This window comes from Zonotrichia albicollis, chromosome 28 (genome assembly GCF_047830755.1).
Source record: "Zonotrichia albicollis isolate bZonAlb1 chromosome 28, bZonAlb1.hap1, whole genome shotgun sequence".
Lineage (NCBI taxonomy): Eukaryota > Metazoa > Chordata > Aves > Passeriformes > Passerellidae > Zonotrichia > Zonotrichia albicollis.
This window is the reverse complement of record NC_133846.1, coordinates 956,828-973,386: the sequence shown is the minus strand read 5'-3', so window position 1 is coordinate 973,386 and position 16,559 is coordinate 956,828. Positions and strand designations below refer to the sequence as shown.

Sequence of the window (16,559 nt, the reverse complement as noted above, 5' to 3'; positions counted from 1 at the left end):
TTCTATTTTATCAACTCTTACTTTATTCATTTATAAATACTGTTGTGTTTACAAGCATCATAGCTGTGAATATTATTCCCAAACTTTCAAACACATAATACTTATAATACTATATAACAACAACCAGTAAAACAAATCATTCATCTCAGGGTTTGAAAGGCCACTCAAAAGTTGCATAAAAATACATTCTCTCCCCATCTCATCAGCCAGTCCTGCTTCTCCAAGGACTTTATTTACAAAGAGCCATCACCAAACTTGCAGCCACAACAGGTGGGTTCACCCCAAGCGATAAAAATTAACTCACCCCAAGCAATTGCTTAGAAAAAAAAGCTCATGTTCCCCGAGGGAGACCACGTCTGGTAAATGCTCTGGTTCCAAGAGGGATCAATTTTAAAAACCTATTTGCTCTGCACCTTGTGCCAAGCACAGGGTTTGAGGTGTCCTGTTTGTCACCTCCTCAGTGCACTGGTTATGTCAGGCATGAAGTGAGACAAAGAAAATCCATTGTCAAGAATGTCATTTGCAGTTGCGCCGTCAGCACGGGACGCTCACAGCTTTGGCTGATCAGGGACACTGAGCTGAGGGGCCCAGGGCTCAGAGAATCCAGTGCTCAGCAGCCACTGCAGCTGCAGTGGTTTGGCTTTGCAAGGTGCCACTCAGAACGAGCCCCCACAGCCTTTGCACTCTGCTCCTTGGGAAAGAGGCAGCAAGTGTCCTGGAAGAAGGGGCAAAACATCAGTGCAGGATGGATTTGTCAGATTGGGTTGAACCCTCTCGCTAAAACAGACACCAGGCTTCTTCCTGCTGCCAGGAACCTGTGAGAAGGACAGGATCTTGATTCTGAACTCTCCTCCTCATCCTGCCGGGATGCACGGCCTGAGGCTCCAGCCCAGCTGGGGAGCACCTCCTGCTCCATGGGCACACAAGGGACAGAGCTCCTGGTCCTTGGGCACAGAAGGGACAGAGCTCGTGATCCCTGAGCACAGAGGGAACAGGGCTCCTGAGCTCTGAGCTCTGAGCACAGAAGGGACAGAGCTCCTGACTCCCGAGCTCCAGAGCAGAGCAGAGCCCGAGGCTGAAGTGAGGAGTGGTCACCAAGAGAGAAAACACCAAGAACAGCAGAAGGACTCACAGAAAGAGTGCACCAGGAGGGGATGGCGTGCAGCGGAAGCACTGACTGGATCTCAAGACTTAAAGCTGTTAAATAGCGCGGGGTTAAAATCAAGGAATATAAAAAGGATGCCTGGCTTAGGCAGTGCTCTGCAGAAACCCTGATGCCTTTACCAGCTTTGGTCTCTTCCTCCCAAAGCTCAGCAGCAGAGGCAGGGCCTCTGTACCAGGAGAAACGGTGCCTCAGCTGCACAACAGCTCCACCAGCTCAAGAGCAACTTGTGGTCAGAGCTGCCTGGGGAGAACTGGCAGCTCCAGGAAGAGCAAGAGAGGTGGAAACAGGCAGGACAGGGAGGGGAAGGGGGGAAAATGGAGAATTAGGGGGGTGAAAAAGAGAGAAAACCCCAGAGAGGGGGAAACAGAGATGCTTTCTGAGGCAATAACCAGCAAAAGCTTTGAAAAATGCCAGGATTGCCTGACAGAGAAGTTTTACCCTGCTGAGCAAGCTCAAGTATTCTGCTCATGTTCAAGTATCTCATCTCTCTGGTAGTGGAGAGTCCCCCTGGCCAGAGCTGCTCAGGAACGTGGCAGAGCTGCCCCATGGCCACCCCCAGGTTCAGGGACCAAGAACTGCTGCCCTTGGCCAGACAGAGCCTGGGGAGTTGAAGGACAAAGGGGATGAAAGGATGAAAATATGGAAGGATGTAGATGGGAGAATGTTTGGATACAGCAGGACATCTCTGGGAGGGAAGGTTCTGTTGGAGAGGAGTCTGTTAAAGGGAAGCTGAACAGAACTGCTGACGTCCCACAGCATGGAGAGAGGAGCCAATGTCTGAATGCCCATGGGAGAGAACAATTCCAAACCATTTAGAGTGCATGTAACATTAAAGAGGAATAATTCTGGGGGGTTCCTTCAAGGTCAAAGCTTATGACAAGTTTCTGACAGGTCAGAAGACTTTCATTTACCATGATTCAGTTACCAGCAGCTCCCTGTCCCTCTGACACTGACACACTCTGGCCTCTCCAAGGTGTGTGGGACAGGATGCTGGCATTCTCTGTCTATAAAATCCTGCTGCAAATCAAAGGGAGGGTACCTGAAATACCAGACCAGGCTCTGCTATGGGCTCTGCCTTCAGGGAGGCACTGGGAGAATGTCCCAGATGGCTTTTGGGAAGGGGAGCCTGGTTTCTGGCATGGGCACAGCTCCCTGCAAGGTGATTCAGGCTCACACACAGGTGAGAGCAGCAGAGGGTCTGTAGGGGTTCAAGTTTGTCCTTCAGAAAACTCAGCAAGTGCCTGGGATATGTCCTGTCCCAAGGAACAAGAGTCCAGGTGGCAACTGGATGCTACCAACCACAGAGACAGGAGCCCTGGAAGGACACAAAGTGACACAGGATCACCCAGGCTGGGGGGAAAAGGGAAGCTGAGGGACAAGGGTCTGACACTGAGTGTCAGCACAGCACTGATGGTACTGAACAGGCTCAAAATCTTATCTAAAGTAGAAGACTCAGTCTACTGGGGCAAGAGGAGAAGGTGTCTGTGCAAAACAGCTCATCAGCCTGTGACAAACATGAGCTCTGGTGGCTTTCACAGCATCACATTTAACCAGAGTCCCACATCTCAGTGGGCTGATGTGCATCCTCAGAGTCCCAGCCCAGTTCACATTTCCCACCTGTAAAGGGCTTGCACATGCTGGGTTAGTTCTTCAGATGTCACTTTTTACAGTAGGAGCTTCCCACTCCAGGTCAGAGTCCAAAACCAAACACTGAGCTTTTGGAAGAAGTTTTGGCAGCTCAAACCCAGTCCTCACGTTTCTCCCTTGAATAAAATGTCCGAGATACCACAACATGCATCAATTAAAAAAAATAAAATGGCAGGGGGTGTGTTGGGGGGAAATAGGGCTAGAAAGGGAATGTACAGCAAAGGGCAGGGCAAGGCAGGTGTGACATTGATCCCACAGCTGAAACACTTGCTGTACTGACGGGAAGGAAGGGGTAGGGCTGGGTGGTGGGGTTGGCAGCTGGTGTAGGACACCCCTCCTTGTCCTCCCTTTGCTCTGATTCCTATTTGGAGAGTTTGCTGATGACTCGAATGAGGGCTCCGTTCTCATCCTTCAGCCTTTGGTTGTCCGACTTCAGCTCTGTCAAAATCTGTGGAGAGACAGAGACAAGGTGGGATCAGAGGGGCTGGGGGGCCAGGGGGACCCTGCCCCCTCCAGCAGCACCTCCCATGGCTCTGCAGCATCCCCAGAGCTCTCACAAGCTGGGTGAGAGGGGCCTCGAGCACAGCACTGAGCAGGGAGCCCTGGTGCAAAGCAAGGCCTCAGCCCCAGCAGCAGGGCAGGAACCATTTCTGAGCTGCTTCATCCCAAACCTCTGCCCAGAGGCCAAATACAGCTCAGCAGACAAGTAAAGTTGGTTTTCCTGATATGCTTTTTCCATTTTGCCAGGACTGGAAGGGAAACCAAAGGCCTGGAATCTTCATTTAGGATTGGACCTTGCCAAATCTCTTTAGAATACCCCCAAATCTCCTTGGGACCCTGCAGATGTGTGATACAGCCCCAAGTGCTGAGGCCAGAGGACTCGTAGAACACACTGACACTGGAGGTACCTCCTGGGTGCTCAGCTGAGGTTGCAACAGACCAAAGCCTTTGGAAACAGAGAAGAAATGGCTTCAACAAGACCCTTCCAACATTTCCCATTGGCACAAACCCTGCTGGCTTCCTGTGCTGCAGCCAGTGACCTTCCCTGGGCTGTTCCCAACCAGAGGGAGACCCTGCTCCTGTCTGGGGGTGGCACACAGGGGGTCACTGCCAGCATGGGTGACCAGGGCTGCAGGGACACCCAGGGCAGAGTGGGGTCACACACATGGCACCTGTATGAGCTCAGCCACAACTCCTGTCTGCCAAGCTGCATCTTGGAGGAATTCTTTCAGATTAAAAATCTGCACTAAATCTCCTTCCTCCTAACCAGGTGTTTCAGCTTTGACCACAATGTTCTGCCCCCTCCACCTGCAGTCCCTCCCTGCTCACCAGCTCTGAGTGGGGGCAGCTCCTGGGGCAGCTCCAGCTCCCACCAGAGCAATTCCCTTCTTACAAGGTTGGGCCAAGCCATGGTGGGCCCCAACACCCCCAGCTCCATCCCCGTGGGCACTGCTGGGGGAGGCTCCAGCTGGGAGGGAGGAGAGGCTGGTGCTGCATGGTGGAACATTGTGGGAAGGGTAAATCCATGTGCTGGTGCCACCGTGGTGACAGAACAGCACTCGTGGCTCCTTGTGCCATTTCTCAAGGCCAAACAAGAGGCATTGCCATCATCATCACCCAAGGATCAGGAGCTCAGAGACACAGCAGAGCTCCTGGTATCTCTGCACTCCTCTGTCTCCTCCTGAGCTCCACCAGCCACACTCACACTGGTGCCTCCCAGTGCCTGCAGGAGCCCCTCCACCCACTGGGCAGTTCCTCATGGGAGGCTTCGTGTGACCTGTGTCACTTATTTAAAAATGAAGGAATGTGAAATAAGTGCCTCTGGACACGTTTCCTGGTCACAACCCAGCTCCACCGTGCCCACTGAGGCCTCCTGACAGCTGCACATCATCGTGAGACAACACAAGCCCAGGGTGTTCCTCCCTTGGAAGCAGAGTAGCCTCAAGTGAGGTGAAATGAACCCCAGGGGAACTGGGGTTCCAAGGCTGGAAGGGCTGGAGTTTCCAGGAATGCTGAGCAGGGATGTGGCCCAGCCCCAGGGAAGGGCAGGGCTGACCATGAGCAGTGTTGGTGTCACCTGGGTTTGGGCAGAGCAGCAGGGCTGTGTGGCACCTGGGACATGGGAACACTCACTGAATGCACAGGGCTCCTCAGAACCCATGTGCCTGCAGGAAAATGAGATTCACTGAGAAGCTCTGCTGCCAGAGCGTGGGACAGCTGGCACAGCCTAACCCAGGGACAGCTCTGCACAGCTGTGATGTGCACAGACACCACTGAGGCCGAGTTTACACACAGCAGCAACAGCCTGTGTCAGACCTACTCAAACAGCTGAAATAAACCAGCAGAGCTCACAGACCATGGCTCTGCCCAACCTGGCACTGGTAGGGAACTGCAAACCTGCGAGTGAGTGAGTGAGTGAGTGAGTGAGTGAGTGAGTGAGTGAGTGAGTGAGGAGGGCAGTGTGAGCCCCAGCCAGAGCACAGGGGATGCAGGGCAGTGATAATGTGGGCATGTCCTGGGAGGAGGAGAGGTCACTTGCAGGTTGTGAAACATCAGTTCTTTTTCTGAAAATAATTTTGCCCAATTTTCCCTCTCAGATCTCAAAGCATGTGGGGAAGGAGAATGACTTAAACTCACAGTTTATGAAAAGAAATGAGGCAGGGTCAGGCTGGAGGATAGTTCCACAGATTAAACACAGAAAGGCTGTGAGATCATTTCACCTGACCACCTGCACAATCCAGGGCACACAATAAAACCCCTGACTCTCCTGGCCCTGGTGACACACATGTGGGCTTGAGCTGACACTCCTGGAAAGGGGAAGCCACAATTCCCCTGATTAGTTTGTTTCTATGGTTAATCAGCCTTGGTATAATTTGTGTGCTAAGAATAGATTTCTTTATTCTGTGGTGCCACTTCCAGCCCACAAGAGCACACAACTTCTTGTGTCCCAAGGGATATGAATATCCCTACTAACCTGCAAAGGACAGGCAGGGCCCCCAGAAAGGAGCACTTACAGCTTTATTTTAGCATTGAACCAATGAAGTAGCAGGAAGAGATGTAATTTAACTGTGTGATGTGTGAAGGCAAAGCTTAGGGAAGACTCATCCTTGTGTTTCCACCACTAATTGTCCAGCACTGGATTTAAAACAGGAGATGAAAACACAGAGTGCTCCTGGTCTGGCTCCTGCTGCTTCCCCCACCCTGTGCCAGCCCACAGGAGGCAGGGATGCTGAGCCTGTGGACTCACACCCAAAAATTTCAGTTTAAAATAAGGAATGGAGCTTGTCCTTTTTGTTCAAGTGACCAAGAAAACCTGCTGAGGACAGTTCACTTTGTAGTTTTTCTAAAAATACCCTTTCTGTCTAAAATGTTAGCTTTTCACAACATCCCTGCAAATTTCCTGACTCTGGATAATCTGATTTGCTGAGTGCCAGCTTCTCCCTGAACTAAGTCTAATTAAAAAATAATTCTATTCTAAGCAGCCATGTGCATAAACCATTTATTTTCAAGTGTCCAAGGCCAGGCTGGACGGGGCTTGGAGCAACCTGGTCTAGTGGAAAGTGTAGGGGTGGAACGGATGAACTTTAACTTAACCCCTTCCAACCCAAAGCATTCTGTGGGTCTGTTTGAAGGCCAAGTACCAGGCAAGGAGCTGCTGGCACTGCCAAGCCACCCCAAAGCCATTCCCAGAGCTAAGCTGGCAAGGGCAGCAGCATCTGCCAAGCAGAGCAGGAGGCAGGGGGGAGCAGAGCTCCAGCAAGCCCTGCCATGGCAGCAGCACCATGCCCTGGGAATGCAGAGATGCTGTGCCACAAGCTCTGAGCCACAAGGCAGCCTGGGGAGCAGAGCAGAGCCGAGACCTGCCTGGAGGAGAGGAGGAGGAGGCAAGATGAGCCCGAGGGAAAGCAGCTACAGCTCCTCTGATTCCTTGGGCTTGGAGGGCAGAGAGAGTCTGGCTACAACCCGGGTCAGAGCCCTGTTCTCAGCCAGCAGCTGCTCATTCATCTGCCTCAGAGTGTGAATCTGTTTGAGCTGGTGGAGATTCTGCAGAGAGCGAGAGGAGTGGACAGAGAAATACAGAGAGAACATCATGGAAATGAACAGAAATGGGCACAGAAATGGGAGTTTAGTTCATAGGCAGTGAAAGAAAAAAAGAGAATAAAAGAAATTAGTAGCAGAGAGTGCTGGATGGGAAAAGCCTGACAACACACCAAGGATATTTTGGGAATCAGCCCTTTCTCCAGGGGCCCCCAAAATCTTAAAAAAGGTCAAATACAGGGATTTCCCACCACAAAGCAGGATTATATTCAAGTTTACCCAGACAGCCCTAGGACTTGGGAACTGCTGTGAGACCTATCACCAGTGACTTAACACCTAGACAGGCTCTGAAAGCTCTGCTGGGAACTGATAACTCTGTTAAAACTCCTTTTCTTCATGTATCTCTAAAAGCCAAAGCAGCTGTGTGGAGCAAAGAGGAACCAGAGCTTCCTGAAGATCCCAAAGGCACAGAATGAAGCACCTGAAAGTGTCACTGTCCCACAGCAGATCACCAGGACAGGTACTGTGTCTCCTTGTGTCCCTCATCCCTGAGTGATGCTCCTGGCTCTGCCCACGCTCAGTCCTGCCAAAACCTCTGGGGTTTGGTTTCTCATCCATGCCCAGATTCAACTCTTCTCTGTCTCAGGGCTCAATTTATCTCTGACCTTCAGAGGGGACAAGTCTGAACCTTAAACTGTTCATTTCAGGAACAGGAGTCTGAATGAGAGCATCTCCCACAGTGGGGATGTGCCAGGAGGGCATTCCTGGTGACAAAGGCAATGAGGGGCACAGGACAGGGCAGAGACCAAGCCCCACGCTGGGACTGGCACAGGAACAAACTGGACATGGGTACAAACTGTGAATGGGTACAAACTGGGACTGGCACAGGTACAAACTGGACATGGGTACAAACTGTGTGTGGGTACAAACTGGGACTGGCACAGGTACAAACTGGACATGGGTACAAAACTGTGAATGGGTACAAACTGGGGCTTGCACAAATACAAACTGGGCACAGGTACAAACTGGACATGGATACAAACTGTGTGTGGGTACAAACTGGGGCTTGCACAAATACAAACTGGGCACGGGTACAAACTGGACATGGGTACAAACTGGGGTTGCACAGGTTCAACAGCAGAGGGAGGTCAGGAACAGAAGAGCCATGAGGAAGCAGAACAGGGAAATGGTCCAAGCCATGCAGACATCCCAGTGCCACAAGGATGACACTGTTCCCAGTAATGCCAAAGTGAATTCATGTGCTGGACATTTACACCACTGCAGGCGCCAGGAGATGCCAAGAGCTGTGGAGCTGCTTCCTGAGCAGCATCCCTGCCCTCCTTCCTCCTGAGAGGTTGGGCAGCTGGGCCAGAAGAAAACAAGAACCCCTCCTGAGCAAGAACCCATCCTGCATGATGGAAGGAGCCCCAGCACTGGGCAGGGGCAGGCAGGAACCATCCACAAGAAGAGTTGTAAATTCAAGTGGCAAATTCCCAGTCCCAAACCAAAGCAGTCCCACAAAGCACCATATTCCTCCCCATGTCCCCTTAGTGGCAGAAGAAGACACAGGCAAGGGTTTATGAGGAAGAGGGTTCCTTTCTACCATTTAATTAGCAAAAAGCACTCAAAGGGAGGGGCTGTCTGTCCTGAACAAAGAGCACCATGAAAGAATCTACTGGGACACAAAGACAGTGACCATCCACCCAACCTGCACTACTCAGAGAAGCTGTGGATGCCCCATCCCTGGCAATGTCCAAGGCCAGGGCAGGGCTTGGAGCAGCCTGGGATGGTGGAAGGGTCTATGTCCATGGCACGAGGTGGAATGAGAAGGGCACCTTCAAACCCAAGCCACTGGAATTCTCTATGACCCAGAGCTGACTGCAGCTGGCAAGGAATCTGCTGTGTCCCAGGACATTCTGTCCAAGGGCTCATTCCTGTACAAAACTGAAGCACTCTGTACACCCCCAACCATCAGCTCTGTTCCTAGCTACCCAAAAGCCCTACATTTACTCTCCATGACAGAATGAAGACACTTCTTTGGAAAGCTTTGCAAAACCAAGGTAAGCAAGACAGGAAGGCAGGGAGCCAGCACAGGATGGGGTTTGAGCCCCTGAGATCATCAAACTGACAGAGCAGCTCCTGGGACACACACACAGTTCTGACACTGGATAAATCAACAGATCCCAAGACAGAGCTACAGCAAACAACTGCAGGAAAGCTGCAGTGACACCACAGCAGTGAGATCCCTGCTCACCATATCCCATCCATCCATCCATCATCCATCCACTCATCATCCATCCACTCATCATCCATCCATCATCCATCCATCATCCACCCATCCATCCATCCATCCATCCATCCATCCATCCATCCATCCATCCATCCATCATCCACCCATCCATCCATCCATCCATCCATCCACCCATCCATCCATCCATCATCCATCCATCCATCCATCCATCCATCCATCCATCCATCATCCACCCATCCATCCATCCATCCATCCATCCATCCATCCTCCATCATCCATCATCCATCCATCCATCCATCATCCATCCATCCATCCATCCATCCATCCATCATCCATCCATCCATCATCCATCCATCCATCCATCCATCCATCCATCCATCCATCCATCATCCATCAGTCCATCCATCAATGGATTCCATCCATCCATCCATCCATCCATCCATCCATCCATCCATCCATCCATCCATCCATCCATCCATCCCCTATCCATCATCCATCCATCATCCATCCATCCATCCATCCATCCATCCATCCATCCATCCCTCATCCATCCATCCATCCATCCATCCATCCATCCATCCATCCATCCATCATCCATCCATCCATCATCCATCCATCATCCACCCATCCATCCATCCATCCACCATCCATCCATCATCCATCCATCCATCCCTCATCCATCCATCCATCCCTCATCCACCCATCATCCATCCATCCATCCATCCATCCATCATCCATCCATCCATCCATCCATCCATCCATCCATCCATCCATCCATCCACCATCCATCCATCATCCATCCATCCATCCATCCATCCATCCATCCATCCATCCATCCATCCCCTCACAGTCCAAGATTTACTGGCTGCCACTGTGCTCAGTGAGGACAGACAGACCGACAGACATGGCACAGCTGTCCTGTGACACACCACACCTGCTGTTAGGAGGTGTACAGGAGCTGCTGTTAGATGGCTGTACTGGAATAGTCCCTTCTTTTGATAGTACCAAAACCAGCTGAGGATACTTGCTCTGTTCACCCTGGGGCCTGAGGTCAGGCCCCACTGGGGGCTGCAGCTCCTCCCAAGGGACAGCTCTGATCTCTTCTCTCTGTGAGCAGGGACAGGACCCAGGGAGCAGCTGGAGCTGTGCCAGGGCAGGCTCAGGCTGGATCTCAGGAAAGGCTCTTCCCCAGAGGGTGCTGGCACTGCCCAGGCTCCCCAGGGAATGGGCACAGCCCCGAGGCTGCCAGAGCTCCAGGAGTGTTTGGACAATGCTCTCAGGGATGCCCAGGGTGGGATTGTTGGGGTGTCTGTGCAGGGCAGGGGTTGGACTGTGGGTCCCTTTCCATTCAGGATATTCCCTGATTTTATGATACACAGATAATAAAGCCTCTCTGTTTTATAACATGGCTCACAGCTGGCAGAAAGCATCTAACACACACAGCAGGGGCATGGTGCTGTGTGAGGTGGAAAGGACTGTGATCATTTCAGAGACCACCTTTGTTTTTCCACACCAGCACAGCACAGAACTTCAGCATGGTCCCATCAGCCCCTGCTCAGCCTCCACACCTGCACAGCCCTCAGAAAGGATCATTTATGTAAAAATGTCTGTGTGCTGCAGGTAGGCCAGGCTCCTGTTTATGCACCAAATCCAGCAAGGGCTGGGAGGCTGGGACTGAAGCCAAGGGCAAAGAGCAGGATCTGGATGATACCGCTGTGATTGCTTATCACTCTGCTTGATACTTGGCTTAGCAAAAGCAGGTTTCTCAGTTTTTGGTACCTGCCTTCAATTAACAGATTTTGTGCCTGCAACACTAAATAAAAATGCCCAGAGCCTGCACGATGCTGCAGCACTGCCATGGAATAAAGGAGCTTCTGTGACCTTCAAGAACAACTGCTGTGTTAAGTTGGGACCCCAGGCACTTGGCATTGAATTCAGCTCAGTGCAAATGTTAATTTTCTTTCTCCTGCCTCAGCCAAGGTTCTGGATCTCCAGTTGAATTGTGCAGTCACTCAGGGAAATGTTGAGTCTCTGTCAACTTTGCAAGAGCAGCTCTGAGGAGCAGCTCTGCCACCAAGATTCTTGAAGTTACCAAGCCTGTCTTGCTCCTCTTCACTTCTCTATGGCTTTGGTAGCAGGGGCCACACTCCAGACAGGAACAAAGCTCACTCCCTCAAACACAGGCTGAAGTATTGCACATTTCTGCCACCTCTGCCTCCTCTTCCTCAGAAGTCAGCTGCAAGGAGAGGACAGCCCTGGCCAGGACATCTCATGTGCACAACTGGACATAGACACCCCTGGATCCAACAGCTGGATGTAAGTCTTGCTGGATTCAAAGACTAGTGGGAAGAATTCCCCAAAACAGCCTGAGACCTCATCACCTGACAGGTTTGTTGTTTCCACATGAAAGGAAATTGGTGGATTTGCCTTTTCCTTCACGACTCCTTCCTTATTCTGACTCTGCACAACAGCAACTCAGGTAGTGCAAGGAGCAAGAATGAAAGCCCAGCCAGAATTTGCAGATTTTCCTGGCTCAACTCCCACAGAAGTGACTAACAGGGATGCTCTGCAGAGGTTATCTCCCTCCAGGCAAACACAGCAGGGCTGCTTCTCCCACTTCAAGGCATCATGAAAATGGACACAACAATTTCCTTTTGGAAAAGTCCAATCCAATGCTTCTTTCTTAAGGGATTTTATATTCCTTTTTTTTTGAGTAGATGTCAAACAAGACATGTCACAGTGCCCTCAGGTACTCACTGCATGCTTAAGGATTGCAAAAACTAGTAAAAGTGTAGTAGCACCTCAGAAAAGAGATTTTCCGAATCCTTGGCTATTTGTTCTAGTAACAAAAGGCCACTCTGGTTGTCCAATGCAGCAAGAACAGACAGAGCAGAATCAGCACCACTCTCAAGGAGCTGAAGCTCATTTTCAGCTGGAGCACAGGTTCCTTCAGCCCATGTCTCTCAAGGCAGTGTGAGAACACGTCCAACCTCCAGCAGTGCTTCTCCTCCTGCCCTCCCTTGGCTTCCATGGCTCTGCAGCTCCACTTGACCTGGAGCTGCTCTGGCTGTGTCCAACAGACCCTGCAGGAACCTTCCCTCATTACTTCTTCCAGAGCAGTATGTTTTCAAACTGAGGCCACTAGAGGCCACCACCTTTTCTTCTTACTCCATGGGCTGAAGCTGCAGGTTTGCAGGGATCTGCAGAGCTGAAGGACCAACACAAACTGCTCATGCCTGTATCTCTCTTGAAGACCACAGTGCTGTAATTATAGGAAAGTCTCTGTGCAGTTGAAGGTTCCTACCTGCTCACTGAACAAAGAATCTGGAACTTAGACATATTCAATCCTTTCTCCTTCTCCTCCTGGCTCACACATTCACGCTTATTTTCCCCTTTCTGAGAGAACAAGAGCCTTACAGCAAGAATCCACCATATTGTTGTGCTACTTATTGCAGAAGATGTAGCACAGGCCTTTCAGAGTTATGTGCTTGGTAGAAACAAAAGCTTCAAACAGAAACAGAGCTGGAGCCTCCTCCAGGGTGGCAGGAAGTAATTTCTGTCAGTGCAGGGAGAGCTCTCAGGTGGGTCCTTCCTTCTGTGTGAGAGCAGCTTGGTCCCACCTGCTGATGTTGAAAGGGAAGGAAAGCAGGGGCAGAGCAGAGGGGCACCCACTTTGTGAACACAGCACTGACATCCAGCAGAACTGCAGTGCTGCTGAGCTGGGAGAGGCTGTGGGGGTGTGAGGGCAGCCAGACACTGCTGGGCCCTGCAGGGCTCCCCTCATGGCCACAGCCATCCTGGAAGCCACACCATGGGAGCAAGAACGTGCCACAGCCCCAGTGGCCATGGCTGGTGACAGCAAGCCATGCTGCACATCCCATCAGGAAGCAAATTCCTCTCTGCTGGAATTATCCATCCCAGGCTGCCGTGGCCTCCCAGTGACATGCTGTGGGAAGGGAGCACAGGAACACAACCACTTTGTGTTTTCTCCTGGCCAGTGTGCGTGAGATCAAAGCCAGCTTTGTCTTCTTACCCATCCGGAGAGAACCTCAGAGCCTTTACTCGGGCTGCAGACTAGTCAGAGCACAGGGGGTCAGCACACTGGAACTCAGCGATGCCACAGAAAGTTAGTTGGGGAAGGCATTTAAGGAGAACAGCTTTCACCATTCTCAGATTAAACAGCAGAACAAATCAAACATAGCAGCAATCAGATGAATAAGAACCAGGACAGTTTATTAGCATTTCATGTTTGGAGAACAGGGCCATTAAAGCAAGTTCTGACTGCAGAAAGGAAAATGAGATCCTTCCCATGGACACCTTTAACATTCTCCTCCTGGGTGACAGTCCCCAAAGACATGAATACAAAGCATATAAAATGGAATAGACACAGTGAAGATTATTTCTTACCTTCATTTCCTCCTCCATTTCAGAGAGTTTCCGCTCCAGGGCTCGCTTCTCCTGTTTACAAGGATTCATGACAAAGAAGGTCACAAGGATTTGGAAGAAAAATTTACAGTATATTTTCTTTTAAAGAAAAATAGAAATCTTGTGTTTCTGTAGCAGCATCCCCTGAAGAGGGGAATGCAAGGCAGAGGTTACAACCAGGAGCTGATCAGATGGGAGAGGGCAGCTGGCAAACCAGCAGGGATATAAGCTGGGCCTGTTTGGGCACAGCACAAGCTCTACTCATACCCCTAATGAAATTATTCCCCATTTTCAGTGATCCCAGTTCTCAGGAGCTGCTGATATAATGTGATTTTGAGCTCTGTAGGTGAAGCCATGGATTTACTTATACTCCACTGAAGGTGGCAATGAGAAAAGTCCCTGAGCTGCTCAAATAGGAAACAGAACATGGAAATTCCCTGCCTGGAAATCCTGTTCCTCCCAGATAATCCAGGGCTGCAGAGCTGACTGCTTTCAGTGCATTTCAGAAAGTGAGGATTAGACTCTGCTGTGTGAGTGGCCTCAGCTACACCTGTGTCCAGGTGAGGAGAAGTGCTCTCCTCAGTGACTTTCCCAACATGAAGGGGCTCAAACTGCTCCAGGGACATGCCCCGAGAAGGGGGAATGGGAAACATGCACCAAGAACAAGATTTACACTCTCTGCCCTGCTCCTTTACCCTGTGCAAAGAGCCATGAGGCCAGGAGAGTGAGGAAAAGGCAGCTTCTGATGTGCTGTGGATGATGAGTTCTGGGGCACTTTTTGCCCACAGCACAGTTCATCCAGGGATTCTTCAGTGCAAAATGCATGAGCTGTCCTGGAAACAGTTAATGCATCTTCACTGAGAACAGCTGGATGTGTTTTTGCTTTCTAACTCACAGAAATTGTGGCTGTTGTGATCCTAATTCAACAGAAGTTATACAGGATGCTGCCCTGACTCCAACAAGGCCAAGTTCAAGGTCCTGTCCCTGGGTTGGGGCAATCCTTGGTACCAACCCAGGCTGGGGAAAGTAGGGATTGAGAGCAGCCCTTCCAGGATTCTGCCTTGTTCCTCCACCACCCCAAACCAGCCTTTATTTGTAAGGATCAAGGATATTTTAAAGCATAATGGACCAACAGTCTCCCAGTGTGATACAATCCATTGGTCCTCAGCTGCTTAGAACCAAAGAGAGGAATCAGAATAAGCTGAGAGCAGCAGAGTCTCAGGCCCTGCAAAGGTCAGAACACAATTATCATTGTGCACTGCTCCTTAAGGCAAAAATACAACTTATCTTTTAATTAACACTTCCCTTCAAGAAATGACTGCCCTGCACGAGGCACAGCTGCGACTCAGAAGAAAGCAGAGACACGTACCCTCTTCTCCATCTCCAGCATGCTGGACCGGTCAGAAGTTTTCTCCTGTTTCTGCTATGGAAATTAAAAATAGAAAGTGATTAAACCCGAGAGCTCTCACAAGGTGCTGCACAAAGGCCAAGACAGCCTGCAGATGCTCTTGCTTGGGATGCAACATGTTGATTTACAAAATTATTTGCTTATTTCTGTTTCCTCTATGGCACCTTCCCTCCCTTTCCCATTCTGGAACAAGTGTTGCTTTGTCATGCTCAGTTTCTCCAGTCAGGACCTGGATTTTCCCTTACCTGGGCTGCTTTTTCCAACTTTGCTTTGATATCAGCCAGCTCAAGCTGAGCTTCTTGCAGCTTTGACTTCAGCTTTTGATTTTCAGACAGGGCACTCTCGTATAACTGAAATGCAAAACAAGAGCTCAATTAACCAGGCTGCTCCTGGTTAATTAACCCCATCCTGCCAGGCTGAGCAGACACTGCCCTTAGCACTGAGCTGAGGGGTTCACTTTGCTCCCACACATCAACAGATGAGAAGGGAAAACAAAACCAACCTGGATGCTTTACTTATGTTTTCATAATTCATGAATTAGAAATAAGAAAAAAGCTGTTGAATTTTGTAGGGAGTTTAAACACAGCCAAGAGGGGACAGTTTTAATTTAGGTAATTCTTTACTCACAGGATGGTCAAGCCCCGGCACAGGGTGCCCAGAGAAGCTGTGGCTGCCTCTGGATCCCTGGAAGTGTCCAGGTCCAGGAGTGTGAGAAATGGTTACTCACTTTTCATAGTTTAGGAAGGTCCATTAAAGCTTATCAAAAATACAACAGAAGACTGAATAGAGAAAAAAGGTTACAGTGCAGGGAGCAAAGGATTTTCCCCACCATGTGCTCTCTCTCCCACACAATGGATCCTTTTTAACCCTTTAACCCCTCCCAAAGTTCTGTCCATCAACCCCTTCTTTGCTGTCCAGTAGTGGAGATCTCTTCTTCAAATCCTGATTGGAGGTCAGGTGTTCCATAGTGACAATCTGACCGTCCCAGATGTCCCAACCCAGCTGTCCCTTGATAACCACGTGAGGGGGTACAACACAACTATAAATCTATAAAACTTTTCTTAACCTATATACATGATATTTGTCTGTTAATTGTGAGAGTCAATCATCACATTACTCATCTGTCACAGTGTCTCAGATTGCAAGGCAAGATGTATTCTATTTGCCATCTGCATGGCAGTTGTCTTCTGTTATGTGGGCAGTTTTCCTTATCTCTCTCTGAGTGATCACAATCACTCCTCCCTACGGAGGGGACATTGCTGATAACAGCCATTGAATGTCACTGCATGGCTGATAAGAGCTACAGCATCCCATTGGGAGATGGGAGCCCAGAGGGAGGAGCCAAGCATTCCTACCCAGATATAATCTGGAGATTCTGGAACACCAGCACAGCTTCTGCACTGGATTGCCCACAGGAACAGCAGCTGCCTCTTCTTCCCCTGGATCTTCAGAGGCAGAGACTGCACCTTTCTCCAGGATCCCTGCTCCAGCAGAACCAGCCCTGACACTGCAGGAGGGCTGAGCCACAATTCCAATGGGACTGCTGCCAGCAGCCTGACCCACAGGGTGTCAGGCTGTGTTCTGACTCTGACAGTGCTGTTTTGGTTTATTGCATTGTTTATTTT

At 50.3% G+C, this 16,559-nt stretch overlaps 1 protein-coding gene across 5 annotated transcripts in view; it reads right to left on the bottom strand.

The window, feature by feature from the left end:
• The window catches only part of PPP1R12B (protein phosphatase 1 regulatory subunit 12B), a 137,045-nt gene continuing 120,486 nt past the window's right edge, over positions 1-16,559 (bottom strand). For 3 of the 5 annotated variants that reach the window (XM_074528210.1, XM_074528212.1, XM_074528213.1), the window contains 5 exons: positions 15,180-15,284; positions 14,896-14,949; positions 13,509-13,559; positions 6,677-6,856; positions 1-3,260 (listed from right to left, as the gene is read on the bottom strand). In XM_074528210.1, coding sequence (XP_074384311.1) covers positions 6,722-6,856; positions 13,509-13,559; positions 14,896-14,949; positions 15,180-15,284 — 345 coding nt within the window. In that variant the 3' untranslated portion in view covers positions 1-3,260; positions 6,677-6,721. The remainder of the gene's footprint in view (positions 3,261-6,676; positions 6,857-13,508; positions 13,560-14,895; positions 14,950-15,179; positions 15,285-16,559) is intronic. The other 2 variants (XM_074528211.1, XM_074528214.1) reach the window with 1 other exon arrangement.